Consider the following 19,821-nt stretch of genomic DNA (forward strand, 5'->3'; position numbering starts at 1 on the left):
ACGCGTATTGGTTTTATTCACCCAGCCTAAAACGTCACCCCCACGTTAGTCGAATCACGTTGCTGGGTTCTTGCTAATGAAGTGGCGATTGGCAGTGGCAACTGTCAGCATGACAAAATTGTACATTGCCAATCTCCAGTTTTAAACGATAACACATTTAATTGGCAGATATGCCATATTTCCTGATAATAAACGCTACTCTGCGTTCAGGTAAACTGTTCCCGTCTGCTCTCAAAACATGTAGCACCTTCAAAGCCTTCTCGACTGAGACATTTTTTTACATGAAGTCCAATCAGTCATGCGCTCATTGATTTTAACTTAAAAGGCCATAGGGCCTACTGAATTGTAACGCAATAGAAGACACATTAGTATATACATAGGTGTAATTTAAATACGTGCGTTAACTGGGCTATGTACAATATTTCGTTTTTTATATTTATTTCATATAGGTGTATTACATGTTCTATCCAATAGCAATGTGATTCTATGGGCATTGTGTTGACTTCCGTGTTGAAACAAGTTTCTATGTCCTGATCTCTGTTTTTTTTTTAACTGTATGGTGTTTTTCTGTTTTGTATATAATGTTTCCATGTCTAGATGTTCACCGATGTCTAGACGTTTTAGGGACTACAGATGGAAATTGGCTATTAGCTAAATCTGGTGCGACACATGTTATCTCAATGCTCTGGGACATGCTTTTGTTGTTCATTGTCCCTGCCAAATAAACGTAATAAATATGATTAATAAAGGTGGTTCTGTAGCTCAGTTGGTAGAGCATGGCGCTTGTAACGCCAGGGTAGTGGGTTTGATCCCCAGGACCACCCATACGTAGAATGTATGCACACATGACTGTAAGTCGCTTTGGATAAAAGCGTCTGCTAAATGGCATATATTATTTATTATATTACTTCTGTTCTTCATAAACGAGTTATGGTGGATGTCATAATAGTGTAATATGATTGCATATGCATATTTTTTTACAGATGACAAATTACATGCAGATTTGCTACATGTAGCCTACCTCCCTTGTATAAAAGCAAAAGGCTAAAACTAATAGATGTCACGGGTGGGATTGTATAGTACAACCTATCCCTCCAGTTGAAGCTACTTCAATATACCTCTTTTCTATTCAAACACATATTGGAGACCTGCACATGTTCGCTCAAACTTCAAAAGAATTACACATTTGTTGTATACAAAACATGAAATGTTACAACTGATCCACACATTTTCTGAGCGCGTTCATGAGTACGCAAGTGCAGTAACGCAGCGCGAAATGCGGAGTGTAGTTTCACAGACCTTTTACTTCCATGTTGATGAGGCAAGCTAATGCTTTTGTAAACTACGCTCCCCAGAAAGCCTTGCGTGTCAATTAGAAACGTCAACGAGCCAGTGAACATTAAGCGGAGCAGACCAAAATCCCAAACAAGGAAATGGTGGGGGAATAAAACGACCATATTATTTAATTAATGCATGTTAAAATTAATATTTTATGTGATTGTAAATTAAGAAATATTTATGGGTTCAAATGGATTACGACTTCAAAACAAAGCTCGCAGCCGAACGAGAGAAGGTAGAAGATTTGTTCGAATATGAAGGTTGCAAAGTGGGTCGAGGCACCTACGGGCACGTTTATAAAGCTAAGCGCAAAGACGGGTAAGATTCAGATAACGTTATTGTGTACTCAATAAACTGATTGCAGAATGCCTTATCAAGACTAGGCTATATCTCCTTGCACGTTGGACAAAGCAGAGGATAGATTTTAACTACCCTGAGCGCTGCCCGTGTCTGTGTTTTTGTTTTCATGTACGCACTCACACTCACTCAACGGTCCTCCCCCACAACAACACAGTGATGATGTTTATTATTTGACACACTGTTCATGGAAGCGCAGGCTACTTTCAACATGAGTTATTTCGCCAGTAGGAATGTATAGGTGTAATGATATTCTCTGATCTTGTTCAACTTGGCTTAGTCTAAAATAATCATCCTATTATTGCCAAGCTCTCTCAAGAGCACTTGCATAGTCGAACTCGATGTAATGCTAAACTCCCTTTGGTGCTTAAATGCAAAACAAATAGGTGTATATATAGTCATATTTATTTTTGGCTATTACTGTAGTATTACGGGTTTCTAATAACATATGGATAAAATACCCATATGACAAGTACACTTCTAATAGTTTCCTAAGTTGTACTGTTGTTCTTAATTGACCTACTTACTTTGCAATGTCACCAACATTTATGTGGGATAATTGAAAATACCATTGAAATGTTAGTTTTTTCTCCCTGCAGCAAGCAAGTGATTTTGCTGTGTTTGATTCTCATTTGTGCACCAATCTCATGATATGCCTGGCTCATCTGGTGTCTCCCCAAATTGGAGGGAAAGTGTAAATATAAGCCTATATCGGTTTTAAGAAGGGTAGATCACTATCACAGAAAACACTGCTGCTCATGCTCCCAGGTGATATTTTTTTATAATGTTTCGACCCTTAGGTCTTCATCAGGCATCCATATCCCAGGTGGAGTTGGAAGGTCCTATATATTGTGCCAGTTCTCAGTGATATCACTTCCTGTAACAAGAGGTACAAATATATAACATAGTTTCACAATATAAACATTCAATGTATCAAAATATATGATTGTACATAAGAAATGTGATCAATATTTACAGTAATATACATACACAAAATATTATTTTTAAAAACAGAATTTGGACATATTGAAACTATAAAACTGGTTTCAAGTCAAATGCCTCGTTAAGGTCAAGAGGAGAGTGTGTTGAGCCTGTGGATTCAGAAAGATTCCATTTGAAGAAGTTTCCTGTCAATTTCCTCTCCATTGCATGACATCTTGACTATTTATATTCCAATGTATCTCAGAGAACTAATAGGATGTCCAGCTTGTACAAAAGGAACAGCATCCAGATTTTTTGTCTCAATGTCCGAATATTGCTGTGGTGCTCACTGATCCATGTCTTAAGGCTTCTATGGGTTTTCCCAATGTAAGACAGACCACCAAGGACATTTCAACATGTAAATAACATTGGCTGACATGCAGGTAATCAGGCCCTTGATCTTAAATCTTTGTCCTGTGTGGGGGTGGGTAAATGAGTTGCATTTGTACATGAAGCTGCATTGAGCACATTGTCCACCCTCCAGAACTTTGTCCAAGAAAGTTTCCTTTTTCTCCAGTGGGTAATATTGTGAAACTATGTTATACATTTTTTACCTCCTGTTTCAGGAAGTGATGTCACTGAGTACTGCCCCTATATATAGGACCTTCCACCCCCACCTGTGATATGGGATACCTGATGAAACATTGTTATACATAAATATCGCCTCGAAGCATGAGCAGCAGTTTGATTGTACAATTTGAATGGCAATCAAACAGTTGAGGGTGATTTTTCTGGTGATCTGGCATAGGGCCTTCTGGAGTGAAAGGGCCTTCTGGTGTTCCGTTCCTTTCATTTCCTGCGCCTTCGTACAGGTAGCTTCACCTGTCATTCGAGTAGTCTGACAAAACAGTCAGTTTTTTCACAGCTTTCGTATTCATTCATGTCATTTGTAGGCTACAACAATGGAGGCTACTAGGCTATTGATAGCATTTCCCACTCTATTTAGTTAGTAGTAAACATCCTGTATAGTGTCTCTCAGTGGTGTAGTGGAGGGTATACGCAGGAATACGTGTATACGCAGGAATACGTTTTTTTTGTGGCCATTGCGTAAACTCACTTCTTAATCTCAACAATGCTTATCAAAGTAGTGTAGTGGAGGTATACACCATTACAATAAAAAAAACACTTTTTTACATTTTTATTTCACCTTTATTTATCCAGGTAGGCCAATTGAGAACAGGTAGGCCATGCACAAGATCAACTTGGTCGAAAAGCAAGAATGCGGCACCTACAACAAAGGTTATGATAAAGAATTCAAAATCAACATGTTCTGAAAACAGTGTACAAGATGAGTACCCTAGTCTTTATGAAATAACTGCCTCCATCATTCTATGGTGGGATTTTGGTTATAGGCTACTTTGAAGCAAGGTAAGACATGCCTCATAATATGAAGTAAAATGTCCAGGTTTCAAACATTTTAAGGAAGAAGAAAAATATAGCCATGCTAATGATCGGCCTAACTGTCTTCTGGTAGATGCAAAGGCTTTGCCGAAAACCTTCTCAATTAAATGTTTACTAGCTACGAAGTAATCTATGCCTACCTGGCAGAATGATATGATATCATGATTATTTGTGGCCATTTGTTTTGCAAACTCCATTTCATGTGCTCTACAGAAACAACAGTGCTAGATGCCTGCATAGTTGAATTAAAGGGTAAATATACTCAAAAATAAATAAAAAGTGATTTTCCCAGACCTCAAAAGTGGTCTCCTGATGTGGTTTAAGTGTTGTTGTGGACTTAGAACATCCAGTGTTTTTCTATTAAAAAAGTGTGACTCAGAATGCTATGAACTTCTGACTCAGTTGACACCCTCTTATCTATTTCAATAGTAGGCCTACTATTAGCCTACTCGCACAGTACAGCTTGGGTTGGCCTGACTGAAATACCAATATGGGATTTATAATTTTAGGTATGTCACTGTTTGTCATAGAATTCTTCACACAGGGTGCTTTTTGATTCGTCTTTCTGGATGATTTTGACCAAATTTGGGTATACCCACTTCTCCAGGCACCACTGGTGTCACGACTGGTGTCTCTGTAAACATGCAGATAGCCTATACAGTGCCTTCGGAAAGTATTATTCAAAAATGTATTAAATTATTTTTTCCCTTAACAATCTACACACAATACCCCATAATGACAAAGCAAAAAAATTTTTTTTTTTTTTTTTTCAAATTCATGAATAATAAAAAATAAAAATAAAATCACATTTACTGTAGTCAGACCCTTCACTCAGTACTTTGTTGAAACACCTTTGGCAGCGATTACAGCCTCGAGTCGGCTTGGTTATGACGCTACAAGTTTCTCCCATTTCTCCCATACATTGCCAATCTCCAATTTTAAATGATAACACATTTAATTGGCAGATATGCCATATTCCCTGATAATAAACGCTACTCTGCGTTCAGGTAAACTGTTCCCGTCTGCTCTCAAAACATGTAGCACCTTTGTCAGGACCCGGTTATGAACCTGGGTCTCCGGAGTGAGAAACAGTCACTAAACCAACTGAGCCACGAATAGTCGGCAGAACCCAGAAGATGAGGCAGACACAGCAGTACTTGAGACGGTGTATTTAATGAAGTAAAAAGTGAAGTTCTTCAGGAAAACATGTAACTCCACAACCTCAAAAGGAATTCCACAAGAACAAAGGTAATCCTCCAAGACAAAAAGGTAAATCCACAAGGTGGAAGGTAAAGCACAAAAAGCCTCAAAAGATACTCAAAAACAAACAAACAAGAACAAAAAAAACAGAATTCACAAGAGAGTCCACCGGGATCACCAAGAGTTCACAGAGTACTAGGGCTGGGTGCTAACATACAAACACAGAGCAAAGAACTGAGGAAAACAAAGGGTTTAAATACAATCAGGGGAAACGAGGCACAGGTGCAAATAATAATGGGGATCAAGGGAAAACAAAAGGTCAAAAAGCACAATGGGGGCATCTAGTGACCAAAAACCGGAACAACCCTGGGCAAATCCTGACAACCTTCAAAGCCTTCTCGACTGAGACATTTTTTTTAAAGTCCAATCAGTCATGCGCTCATTGATTTTAACTTAAAAGGCCATAGGGCCTACTGAATTGTAACGCAATAGAAGACACATTAGTATATATGAAAGATTAGTGGAATCTGTGTGGGTTGCTGGACAGGTAGGATGACTGACAGTGAAGGTGAACAGGTGGTCACGTGTCAGGTGACAGAGGAATGTATGAGACTGAGGCAGGAATTCCTTTAACCATAAAGTGGTATATTTACTGGTAGTCTGTGGTGGATTCATGGACGCACAGAACTTCTGGATCAGATGGATTTAGGGAAGAGAAAGCAGCGAGATCAGGCAATGGCAATTTCCTCCTTTTATAGAGTTGAGATCTGTAGGACATTTCCACCTGACCTAATTAAAGCGCCCCTGGCCCAGCTGAGTAAATGGCAATTAATTAAAGGAGTATTCCACCAACTCCATGGGCCTTTTCTACAGCCACCCCGGAAATTTGTTAATTTCCACATTCCTCAAAAAGGCTCATTGCTCCCCATCCTCTGTCATCTCAGGGAGAGGAATCAGTCGGGCAACTGGCCGGATATATGTCCGGTTCTTTACCTGGATTTCCACTGATCTAACACGACCATCGGTCCCAGGCATGGTCTTAGTTATACGGCCCACCGGCCAGGAGGCTCGAGGCAGCTGAGGGTCCACCATCATTACTACTTGGCCAGTTTCCAGGCTGGCCATTTCTCTCCGCCATTTCCCTCTGTGCTGTAGACTTGGTAGGTAATCCCGAATGAATCGGGCCCAAAAATGGTCAGCTAAGATTTGGCTGTGTCGCCACCGGCGTCTGCCTACGAGGTTCGTATCAGCATACATGGCTTGAGGAAGTGACGCATCTCGGCGTCCCATCAAGAGCATATTCGGTGTAACCGGATCGGGGTCAGCGATCTCTGCAGAGAGATATCCCAAGGGTTTGGAGTTCAGAATCCCTTCCACCTCTATCAGGACAGTCCTCAAGACCGTTTCAGTGACAGTTTGGTCCCCTAGTACGACTCGTAAGGCCGTCTTTACAGATTTGATCTCTCGCTCCCATGTTCCTCCAAAATGAGGAGCGCCTGGAGGGTTAAATTTGAATGAGATTTGTTGGTCCATCAGCTGATCCTGGAGGCTGGGTTCCATGGCTTGGAAGGCTTCCTCCAACCTGGCTTCTCCTGCCTTGAAGTTCGTACCTCTGTCAGCCAGGATCTCGTAGGGTTTCCCCGTCGGGAGATAAACCGCCGTAGGGCCATGAGGAAGGCTTCCGTATCCAAACTCTCCAGTAGGTCCAGGTGGACACATCTGGTTGTCATACACTTGAATAGAATGCCCCAGCGCTTTTCCACACGACGACCTAACTTGATCATCAAGGGGCCGAAGCAATCTACTCCTGTTGACCAGAAGGGTGGTTTAAGGAGGCGCAAGCGAGCAGGGGGTAAATCTGCCATTTTGGGCACCGTAGCTCCGGCCCGCCATCTCTGACATTCTACGCAGGCGTATTGGTGCTTACGAATGGCTCCTCGTCCTCCAATTATCCAGTACTTCCGCCTCATCTCCCCATAGACCCTCTCTGGCCTTGGGTGGAGAAGCCGCTCATCATAACTCTTGATGAGGAGCCTGGTAAGAGGGTGTCTGGAGTCGAGGATAATTGGGTGGATAGCATCTGGGTCCAAAACCTCCGCTTGGCGCAGCCTCCCTCCGACTCTGATCACTCCAAGGATTGGATCATATTCTGGGGCAAGAGAGAGAAGACGGCTGCCCTTAGCCACTTCCCTACCGGCTTTCAGAGCTTTTAACTCCTCAGGGAAGCTAACTGCTTGTGCTTGCTGTAGGAGTAGTGTCTCTGCCGCGAGGGAGGTAGGTATAGAAGCCACCCCATCTGAGGTCTGGTTTGTGGCTGTGATCAGATCCGGCAGTGTTTGGGATTGTGTTAGGTCAGGGAGAGCCGTTGTTGGTTCTGTAGAAATGCTGTAGCATTGGGCAGACTTCCTTAACTCATGAGCTTCAGTCGGTCGCGGAGGGGCCGCACGCCTGGGGGCTGTCGGCCACTCGTTCTCTGGTTGGGACAACAATGGTGGTCCCAAGCTCCAGCGATGGGGTTTAGCCAATTCCTTAAGGGTTTTACCTCTAGTAATGTCATCAGCAGGATTGTTTATGCTATCAACATACCTCCAGTCCTGGACTTCTGTTAGGTCTTGGATTTCCGCAATGTGAGTCCCGACAAATACCTTATACCTGCAGGACTCCGACTTGAGCCATGTCAATACAGTGGTCGAATCACTCCAGTAGATGATCCTTTGGATTGGCAAGGTGAGCTCGGCTCGCAAGGTAGAGGCCAACTGGGCTCCGGAAAGGGCAGCACTGAGTTCCAGCCTAGGCATTGACAACTGCTTCTTGGGTGCGACCCTGGACCTGGCCATGACAAAGGAGACATGGGTGTGGCCTGCCTCATCCTCCACTCTAAGATAGGAAACCGCCCCATAAGCTCGCTCCGAAGCGTCACAGAACACATGCAGTTCCAGGCATGATCCCAGTTGGTCAACACAGGATGGTACATAACATCTTGGCATTTGGACATCAGAGAGCTCCGTTAACTCAGTTTCCCAACAGATCCATCGTTCCACTAGGTCAGCTGGGTGGATTGGTTCATCCCAGTCCCTCTTGGTCTGCCACAGGTCCTGGACTAAGACTTTGGCCTGTGTTGTGTATGGCAGGATATACCCAAGGGGATCGTATTGACTGGCCAGGGTCCGATAGATGGTGCGCAGAGTGGGGGTTTCGGTACTCGGGGATGAGCGGTGCTTATACCCCAGGGTATCCGGTAGGCAGCTCCACCTCAGTCCTAGAGTGGGCTCTTCTGGGTTAGCACCAGACTGCGTTAGCCATAGTTCACTGCTACTGGACCTAGCTTGTGGCGGGAGGTGCTGGATAACCTCCGCTCTGTTACTAGCCCACTGTCGGACCTCAAATCCCCCTTTGGACAGGAGATTCCGCACTTTATCAAGGAGTGATTTCGCTTCAGCCGTGGATGGGATGCTTTGTAAGCAGTTATCCACATAGAAGGCATTTTCCACTGAATCCAATACTTCTGGGTCACTGTCTGTATGCTCCCGTGCGTGTCTCTGCAGAGCGTATATGGCACAGCAAGGACTGCAGGTGGTGCCGAATGGGAGTACCTGCCATTCATAGATTGTGGGCTCTGCATCTCGTTCCATATTTCGCCATATGAACCGGAGCAGTGTGGTGTCGGAAGGCAGTAAACGAATCTGATGAAACATGGCTTTGATGTCTCCACTGATGGCTGTAGAGTGCTGCCGGAACCGGAGAAGGACACCGAGCAAGGAAGGACCTAAGGTTGGTCCGGGAGTAGACAGTCATTCAGGCTTTGACCAGCTGCTTGGAATGAACAGTTGAAGACAAGTCTATACTTCCCACCATGTTGCTGGATGACATGGTGAGGGAGATACCAGGATTCACGGAGTGCGTTTCCCTCTTCATGAGCTGTCACTTCAGTGACGTAGCCTGCCTTCACAAGGTTATGAATCTCTCGGTTATGAACTTCTGCAAGCTCAGGATTCTTCACCAGGCGTCGCTCTGTTCCACGCAGTAGTGGGAGTACAGCCCGTGTCGTGGTTGCCAGAGGAGGATGGTTGGGCACCCGTAGCAGTGGGGTTGCATACCTGCGAACGCCATCCATTTCAGTGGTGGTGGTGCTCTTCTCCAGGAGGTCTAATGCATAGGAGTCATTTTTCGAGCGAGTGACCTCCTGTAGCTTCCGGTTGGAGAAGGTGTCCATCTTCCATAGCATCTCAACATTCCGAAGGAGGTCAGTGGCTGCATCTGGATTGCTTCTGGTGAAGAGGACTTGCTGTGACAGTACAGCTTGGGTGGAGAGAAGTAGATGGGATGGACCTTGCACAGCCCAACCCAAGGATGTATGGACAGCAATGGGTCCTCCTTCTGGTCCAGCTCGTATAGGCTCAGTCGGGGTGACGAGATGTGGGTGGTCTGACCCAATCAGGATAAGTGGTGCTACTCTGGCCAGGTTAGGAAGAGGCAATCCTCGTAGATGAGGATATTGTTTCTGTAGAACACTTACCGGGCAGGAGTGCTCTGCGAGATTCAAGCCATCTGCCGTGAAGGCATTGGTGATGTTATAGGCCACGTCCCTGTTTCCTGAAGGTGAAATGCTAAAGGTTACAGCAGAGCCTTTCATTTGGATAACATCATGTCGCACCGTTCTGAGATTAAGGGTCTCGGGGTCCCTTCCAGGTTAAGCTGACGGGTGGCCGCTGTGAGAATGATTGTTCTTTCTGACCCATCATCTAGAACGGCGAATGTATCAATGCTTCTCCCTTCACTTTGCAGAGTGACCTTGACCACCTTCAACATGACCCTTGGAGACCGGTTCTGCTGGTCGAGATACAGCTCCTTTGCAGCTCCTACCATGAGCATACTCTGCTCCTTCTTTGCTTGGGGAAATAGATCATGCAACACGGTGAGATGGATTTCTTTACAGCGGTTGCAGGGTTTCCTCAATGTGCAGGTCTCCACCTTATGGCTACGGGCACACTTGTAGCATCGCTCGCCTGAAGTGATCCAGGCCTTCAATTGAGTTTGAGTGAGCTTTTTACTCTGGTGCATGAGCCAAGGAAGTGCCCCTTACTATTGCAATATGGGCAGTAAGGCTGGAATTTGATGTTCTTGCTCTTGAGAGGGGTCTTCTTCCCGGGTTCCTCCCGGCCTCACTATTTAAGTACATGGTAGTGGGATTTGGTCTTTTCTGTCCCTGCTGGCGTTCAAACTCCTTCCTTCCCCCTATGGCTATGGCGGAGATTGTGGCCTGGTGAGCGATGCTCTTCGCCTTTGCCTTCACCTCCAACCATGTGGCCAGGTCTCTGAGAGCATAGGTGCTTCTCGAGCCCTCTTTCAGGATGCCCTTATTCAAACAATGTTCAATGAAACTGTCTCTGAGGTACACTGGAAGTTTTCTGAGAAGCCTGTCCACGTGGGAGCCACATTTAAGCTCGTTCCCGTCTTCTCCTTCAACGGATTGGAGCATCGAGGTCAGGGATTGGACTGCCAGGGAGAATTCTTGGAAGGCAGCATGGTCTCCCATTTTAATTGGAGACGTGTTCAGGATGTTGTTTAGTTCATTCTGGACTAGCTGACGTGGCTCACCATATCTCGCCTTCAGGGCCTGGAGAGCTGCAGTGTATGTTGTTGTGGAGTGCATAAATGATTGGGCCAGCCTGTATGCACTGGGAAACTGCAAATGATCCATTAGTACTTGGTATTTGTAGCGTTCTGACAGATGACCGTGAATACCCAGTAGACTCTCCAATGCCATTTCCAAAAGGACAAATTCACTCTCCTTTCCGTTTTCAAAGTATGGCAGTTTGGGTCTGGGAATTCCATAGGCTGAGGCTACTAGAAGTTTCATAATGTTGGCTCCCTCTTCTGGTTGCGTGAAGGATAAACCCGGGACTTCTGATGAGCCCACTGTGGCCTCATTGGGCCGGTCACCTACTGTCCCAGACCCACCATTTGTGGCAGCCGGAATTGGGCGAGAGCCCTCTGACCTGTTGTTTGAGGACTGGCCTGGCCCCGGATGAAAGGAACGATTTGCCTTGGTTGGTAATTGGCGGAAAGGCGAAGGAGTGATGCTTTGTCCAGATGGAGGAATGCTAACTTGTGTCACTGGCATAGAGGGCGTTGGCGGAGCGGCCCGTCTCCCGTGCTCCGTGTTGGCTGTTGACCCCGGAGCCTCCGAGGACTGTGTGCCATGCTGTACCAGAGGGGCAGATTGGGAAAGAAAGGCAGACAGTTCAGGTCCATGTGGAGGGGTGGTCAGGTCAACTCCCTGTTCGTTCCTCTCCAGGAAGGATGAGACCATCCGTGCCTCCTCTAATTCCCTTCTGGCTTGACGGTGCCGTCGCTGCTGTGCCAGGTCCTTGGCAATGAATTCCCTTTCCTGTAGAGCTCTACGGGCCTGCACATCCAATTGGTGACATCGTTCGTCAGCCTGTCGTTCCTCCTCAATCTGACGCTCAATTTCCTCCAAAGCTAATAGTTTCATCCTCTCTTGTAGGACAGCGTTCTGTGAATTGCTGAGGGCTAGTGAATGGCGGCTGCCATGGCCACTTCCAAAGGGGTATCCACTGGTCGAACTCCCACTCCGTCTAGAGTGCTTCGACAATTTCCCATTAGTTAAGGGGTGAGCGGAGCCTGCCTCTGGAAGCTGGTCGACCTGTGTAGTGGGAGTTACCTCTTCCATAGGTTCCTCACGTAGACCACTTTCCTGCTCCAAAGCAGTTTCCGGTCCTTGGCTCAGAGGGGATGGTTGATGGCTGAAACATATAGTTGATCCATCAACTCTTTGAGCTCTGGTGGGCTTGCCCTTTGATGTCGGAACCTCGACCACATAGTCCTTAAGATAACCAGGTGCTTGCCTAGTTGAGGATGAAGCCTTTGTTGCTTTAGGCTTAGCTCCTGGATATTTCCTTTGTTCCAAGACCTTTCCCTCAGCTGCTCTCTCCTCCTCTCTTATTCCTTCCAGTGGAGACAATTCTTCCCTCTCCGCCTCCATTTCCTTTTCACCTGTCTTTGGTTCAGTCATCATCCGGCTCAAAGGACCATTGAAAGATTAGTGGAATCTGTGTGGGTTGCTGGACAGGTAGGATGACTGACAGTGAAGGTAAACAGGTGGTCACGTGTCAGGTGACAGAGGAATGTATGAGACTGAGGCAGGAATTCCTTTAACCATAAAGTGGTATATTTACTGTTAGTCTGTGGTGGATTCATGGACGCACAGAACTTCTGGATCAGATGGATTTAGGGAAGAGAAAGCAGCGAGATCAGGCAATGGCAATTTCCTCCTTTTATAGAGTTGAGATCTGTAGGACATTTCCACCTGACCTAATTAAAGCGCCCCTGGCCCAGCTGAGTAAATGGCAATTAATTAAAGGAGTATTCCACCAACTCCATGGGCCTTTTCTACAATATACATAGGTGTAATTTAAATATGTGCGTTAACTGGGCTATGTACAATATTTTGTTTTTTTATATTTATTTCATATAGGTGTATTACATGTTCTATCCAAAAGCAAAAATGTTTTTTTATAATTTTTTCAAATTCATGAATAATAAAAAATAAAAATAAAATCACATTTACTGTAGTCAGACCCTTCACTCAGTACTTTGTTGAAACACCTTTGGCAGCGATTACAGCCTCGAGTCGGCTTGGGTATGACGCTACAAGTTTCTCCCATTCTTCTCTGCAGATCCTCTCAAGCTCTGTCACGTTGGATGGGGAGCGTTGCTGCCCAGCTATTTTCAGGTCTCTACAGAGATGTTCGATTGGGTTCAAGTCCAGGCTCTGGCTGGGCCACTCAAGGACATTCACAGACTTTTCCCAAAGCCACTCCCGCGTTGTCTTGGCTGTGTGCTTAGGGTCGTTATCTTATTAGAAGGTGAACCATACCGCAGTCTGGGGTCCTGAGCGCTCTGGAGCAGGTTTTCATCAAGGATCCCGCTGTACTTTGCTCCGTTCATCTTTGCCTTGATCCTGATTAGTCTCCCAGTCCCTGCCACTGAAAAACACCCCCACAGCATGATGCGGCCACCACCATGCATTCAGGCCAACGAGTTCAATCTTGGTTTCATCAGACCAGAGAATCTTGTTTCTCATGGTCTGAGAGTCTTAAGGTGCCTTTTGGCATACTCCAAGTGGGCTGTCATGTGCCTTTTACTGAGGAGTGGCTTCCGTCTAGCCACTGTACCATAAAGGCCTAATTGGTGGAGTGCTGCAGAGATGTTTGTCCTTCTGGAAGGTAGATAGATCCAACGGGATGTGTCGAGTTGTTTGGGAACTCGGCTGGGGTGTTCAGAGATTATTATTTTATGTACACCATGTATTTTCCTTTTATGTGAACGCAGCTGTAACTACTATCCACTTTTACCCAGCGATGACTTGCACTAAAGTTTTATTACTGTTCCATGACAATGACTAGTACCTTAAATCTATTGACATGGAACTGCCATGGTCTAGGGCATGCAATAAAACTGAAAAATATACTATGTGCTCTAAAAAAGGAAAAAGCAGACATCGCGCTATTACAAGAGACACACCTCTGTGATGCTGAACATGCCAAACTCCACAGAGCTTTGGTGGGACAGGTGTATTTCTCATCTTTCAAATCAAACAGTAGAGGCACAGCCATACTTATCCATAAAAAAATTCCATTCATAATTGACAAAAACATATCTGATCCGGAGGGGAGATTTATTTTGATAACTGGGTCACTATATGGTCAACCAATTACTATATTAAACATATACGCCCCTAACACAGATACTCCTGCCTTCATGTCATAAATTATAACCCTGTTCAATGAGCATTGTGTCTCCTTTGGCGTGGTGGCCGGAGATTTTAATTGTACCCTTAACCCAACCCTAGACAAATCATCTCAAGTTCCCACCACAAATCCTAGATCTGCAAAGATGTTGAACTCTCTTACTAAAGAGATGGGACTGATAGATATCTGGAGAGAGACTAATAGCTCATCTATGGACTATACATACTACTCTAATGTCCATAACACCTACTCCCGTATAGATTACATTTTTATCCCAAAGAGTTTCATAAATTCAGCCACTTCTACAATCGGACCCATAGCACTTTCAGATCACGCCTTTGTCCACCTCCGCTTTGACCCCTGCAAAAACATCCCGAGGTCAAAGAGCTGGAAATTCAACACCTCCATGCTATCAAACGAAGCGTTCCATACATTGGTAACTACATGGATAGACAACTACACACAAGACAATAAAGATTTTCCTGTTTCTCCAGCCACAATGTGGGACGCTGCTAAAGCCACACTAAGAGGCCATCTAATCGCATATGCGTCCTCTAAGAACAAATCAATGGAAGCACACAGGCTAGATCTTGAGAGGGAGCTGGAATGCTGTGAATACATAAACAATCCCTAGACAGCACCTCCTGGAGTCATCTTAAAGCAGCCAAAGCCAAACGGAATTTGGACTACACTCGGGAGATAAAAAGAAAAGTTTTCTTTACGAAACAGAAATACCATGAGTATAGCAATAGGCCCAGTAGTTTGCTTGCTTACCAATTGAAAAGGGAGCAGTCAGAGCGTACAATCATGGCTATCCGAACAGCAGAGGATGAGGTCACATACGACCCAAAAAATATCAATTTAACTTTTCATGATTTTTACTGCAAACTATATACCTCTGAGAGAAAACACACAGAGGCAGAACTCCACTCTTTCCTAGAGGGAATCTCGCTACCTAAACTATCAGAGACCGACCAGGAAGATCTCAACTCCCCCTTCACTCTTGAGGAGATCCTGGAGGCAATTACCTCCATGCCACCTAATAAGTCCCCAGGCCCAGATGGAGTCCCCAGAGAGTTCTACAAAGCTTTTTGGCCCCAGCTAAGCCCTATCTTTATGCCAATGCTGGAGGATTTTTGCAAAAACGGAGTTCTCCCAGAATCAATGCACACAACTCGCATTACAGTGTTGCTAAAAAAGGACAAGGACCCCCTATCCTGCTCGTCCTTCCGGCCATAAGCTTGTTGGATTTCGACTATAAAACAATTACCAAATTGCTCGCCAAAAGACTAAACACTCTTCTTCCCAAAATAATAAAAGCGGACTAAACTGGATTTATTAGAGACAGATACTCTTCTGATAACATTCGCCGTCTTTTTGATATTATTGATCAAGTAAACGCACAGAAGACCCCTGTGGATTTTAACAAATCCACTGTCTGCCCTCTCAATATTACACTCACCAGCTCTATGAAGAAACTATGTCCTTCCCAATGGAAAACAGAGGGGTTTCAATACCTCGGGTTCTTCATAACACCAGATCTGAATAGCCTTTTTAAGGAAAATTTTCTTCCACTCCTGGATCAAATCAAGAATGATCTCCAAACCTGGATCTCCCTCCCAATTAGCTTAGTAGGAAGAATTAATGTCATCCGTATGAACGTCCTCCCTAGACTGAACTACTTATTTCAGATGCTCCCATGCTATCTCCCAGTTTCCTTCTTCAAAACAACTAACCAAAGCATCACCAAATTTATATGGAGCAATAAAAAACCTAGGATCAAGTTTTCCACTCTATCGAAACCTGAATCTAAGGGTGGTCTTGCCCTTCCCTCTCTTCAATTGTACTACTGGTCTGCCCAAATCCGCAACATGCTAACATGGATCATAAACAGACAAGAGTCAACGTGGATTCAGATAGAAGCCCAATCTTGTGGTTCATTGCCCTTAAGCTCAATTATATTAATTAATAACTTTAGTGAAGTGGGCAACATAGCCAAAACCTTTGTGATTTATAGCACCCTACTAGCGTGGAGGGACTGTAAGAAATACCTGGGCATTTCCTCCCAAATATGTTCTCACTCGCTTATAGTAGGCAACCCAGACGTGCCAAAAGCCCTGAGGGATGCCAACTTTAATCTTTGGCATACTCTAGGAATCAAGACCTTTTCAGACCTATTTCATCAGAAAACCACTACACTGAAATCCTTTCAAGAGCTCTGCAGTGAATTCGATGTGCCAAGATCCATTTTTTTTTAGTATCTTCAAATTAGACATGTAATTTCCTCATTTACCTCCAAGAGGAGGTTTAGAACTCAGTTGAATGAATTTGAAACCCTTCTTGTGACAGCACAATCCATTAAAGGCAAAATATCTTATATCTATAGACTCCTTTCTGAGAAAGGAGGCTCCTCCTTTACTCCTTTGAAAATCATCTGGGAAAAGGACCTTGGTCTGACTATCAGTGATGAGTTATGGGCGGAGGTTTGCGACAGGGTATACTGCTCCTCTACTAATGTAAAAATGAAAGAATCTAATTACAAATTTTTGTACAGATTTTATTATACTGCTTTGAGACTCCATAGAATGAAAACAGATATGTCTCCTAACTGTAAAAGATGTACCTCTGAAAGTGGAACCTATATGCATGTATTTTGGAGCTGTAGAGAGATTGCCAGATTCTGGTAATCTATACATACTGCTGCACAGAAAATACTAGAGGTACAGTTTGATATGACCCCGTGTATCTATCTTCTTAATGCCCAGCAGGACTTTGTTCTTGATCCTGACAGAGAAAATTTGCTCATGACTATTACATACTTTGCTAAGAAATGTATTCTTCTATTGTGGGCCTCTAATACCCCTCCTATATTTAAAATGTGGATTGACCAGATTGTTGACTTTCTTCCTCTTGAAAAGCTCACTTATGACCTCCACAAGAGACAGCCCAAGTTTGATAGACTCTGGTCTCCACTACTCAACTATATTTCAAACTGGACAGAGTGAACGGGGTGACTAGGGAAATGCGCAGATACATGTTGTGTAAGGTACTGTAAAACCTAAAAACTAATTATTGGCCCATCGTCTCGGCGAATGCTAGAAATAGCTGATAAGAACCTTGATAGTGCTGCTGCAAGTGTTATACATGTTTTTTATTTGTGTTTTTATTTTAACTTTGTTTTTGTGTACGTGTGCGTATGTATGTATGTGTGGGTATGTGTGTATGTATGTATATAAAAATAAATAGATTAAGAAAAATAAGTGTATTTTTTAAACTTTATCTTTCATTTTAATTGTATTTTATTTTTTTTCAAATGTTTTATTATAGTTTTTGACTTTATTTTTTATTTTTTTAAGCCTGTCACATCTGTGAACGTGGAATGTGTTTTGTTGGTTGATTGATTGAATAACAAGAAAACTTAATAAAACTTTAAATTGAAAAAAGAAAAGGGCAATTCCACAAAAACAGAATGATTCTGAGACTCTGATTTTTTTAAACTTTAAAATGTTTGCAAAACAATAAACAATTATTTAAAATTAAACTAACCATACTCTTTACACTCTACACTCTATACTCTATACTCAGTGACTACTTTTAACAATTTCCACTGAACATTTTACAAAAACACATTTACTTGTAGTACAGTGCAGATACAAAGTTTGGAAACAGAATGACAGCAGTTACAGCACAAACTGAATTTCTGTTACCAAACTTTGCAGATGCACTGTTCTTCAAGGTAATGTGTTTTTGTCAAATTTTCACTGGAAATTGTTGAAAGTAGACATTGTGTATGGAATTGTATGGTTTGTTAAACTTAGCATTTATTGTTTTTTGTTTGACATACATTTTAAATGGAAAAAGTGGAGTCATAGCATCATTCCGTTACATGGAATTGCCTAGAAACTGAGACATAGCCCAAGCATCATCGTCACCATTGTTTTTGCTGATGATGATTTTCCAGTGATGCATGCTTTCAGGGGTGGTGCAGTAGGCCTGGCATTTTAGTTGCAAATGCTTGCTCTTCAATCCCTTGTAGAGAGTCTAGTTGAACAGCATGTCGAAGAAAACTAATGCGCAGCAGCCGGTCACTGTATTTTGTGATTGCATCTCATGTATTATCATAAAGGCAATGCTAAGGTTTTAATATTAGTTTCATGTGCACCACATAAGACATGAAGAATGATCCATCCTTGCTGGTCAACAATATAAAACACTCCTCGTGCAAAGTTTGGCCAAGTAGATGTAAAAAATGTTGTCATATAGAACTGTCAGTGGAACATATTGAGACAATTTAGTTTTTGTTTGTTTTTCCACAAGGTTTTCCCACTGCAGAAGTAGCACTTTGATGAGGTGTGAAGACAAGCTTTCTCTCTGTGAACAGAGAACAGGGAGTGTCTCTATCTTCATATATGTGATTGGGAACATGAATCAGGCTTGTAGCCAGATTAGTGAAGGGGCCATGCAGGCTTGTTGAGAAACCCAATATGCAGCCTTTGGACTGTGCGACAGCCCTACCCACTCTGGACCCCTGCCAGCTCCTCCAGGAATCTCTGGACACTAATCAAATGTGAATGCCCAGAACAGCTGTAATTCACCATCCCCATTGTGTGGTGGAGCTTATTATAAAAAATATGTTTGGTGTAAATGGTAAAAAAATAAGACAAATAAATGCAATTGTACCCCTCTAGCCCTCCAGCTCACATTGTGTTCCTGTGTTTGTCTGTGCATTAGCACTTTTTGGACTTGGCAGTCCTCTGTGTTGTGTGTTGTTCATGATAATACAGTGTTATGTTTATAGGGCATGATAAGTTAGAGTGGTTGTTTGTCTGTCTTTTGAGTCCATTGCTTAATTAATCAGAAGGCGGAGATGGCTACAGTAAATTCATATTCATGAGCAATCAAGGCTGTTTTATCACAGACCTCAACATCCATTAAAACAGTGTTGAGGCTCAGTCAAAATCAGATTTGAGATAGTAGTGTCTGAAACCTCCAGCCTGAAACCACCGCTATTGAATGCCCATTACCCATTCTTATGTAGGCCAGTTGGTGATGTCATGTTTGATGTAGGTACCACACACACACACACACACACACACATACAGACACAGATTCTCATTAAACAAATCATCTTTTTTTGTACATATTTGGTCTTCATTCTTTTTTTTTGTTGACCTTTTCACAAATCTTCTGCAAGAAGTAAGCTATACAACAGGCCATGTTTGTAATGGCTCAATAATATTTTCTGGTGAGTCAATGTTGGAGTAATTTCCCTTTCTAGGAGGATACTGCTTATCTCAGATAATCCATAGTTCCCTACTTCACAGTGTGCTGATGTCCGTGTGCACACCACAATACGTCTAACATTTCTACATGCCTTCAATGCCTTTTTCCACCACCAACAGATTTTTACAATGGCACATAAATACCCTCAGAATGTCAAGAAAAAAAGCCCTGAGATTTGTCCTGACACTGCATTTATTAAATAAAATCCTATTTCAAATCCATTTTGATTATGCACTGTGTGTGTTATGAGAAGGAACAACGACCAGCTCGGTGTGGAGGCTATGATGAAGCCAGAGCATGTGTTTGCATTGAGGGGGGTGGCGAAATGCAGGGTGGATAGATAATTATGCTTGTTCTGGGGAGAGGCTGCACTCAAAAACAGAGCATGCCTGTGGAGAGGGTATAACTGTCTTCTTCTGCCAGAGGATATTGATAATGGCAGGGATTCTACTGTTCCATTTGAACAAGTCAAGCAAGAGCAGTCCAT

At 43.4% G+C, this 19,821-nt stretch overlaps 1 protein-coding gene across 1 annotated transcript in view; it reads left to right on the forward strand.

Annotated features, from left to right (window-relative positions):
* Nucleotides 1-1,393: 1,393 nt before the first annotated feature.
* Nucleotides 1,394-19,821, forward strand: part of LOC123990681 (cyclin-dependent kinase 19-like) — a 73,788-nt gene continuing 55,360 nt past the window's right edge. Inside the window, exon 1 of the mRNA XM_046291424.1 lies at nt 1,394-1,656. Within this exon, the coding sequence (XP_046147380.1) occupies nt 1,529-1,656 (128 nt within the window). The 5' untranslated portion in view covers nt 1,394-1,528. The remainder of the gene's footprint in view (nt 1,657-19,821) is intronic.

This window comes from Oncorhynchus gorbuscha, linkage group LG12 (assembly GCF_021184085.1).
Source record: "Oncorhynchus gorbuscha isolate QuinsamMale2020 ecotype Even-year linkage group LG12, OgorEven_v1.0, whole genome shotgun sequence".
Classification (NCBI taxonomy): Eukaryota; Metazoa; Chordata; class Actinopteri; order Salmoniformes; family Salmonidae; genus Oncorhynchus; species Oncorhynchus gorbuscha.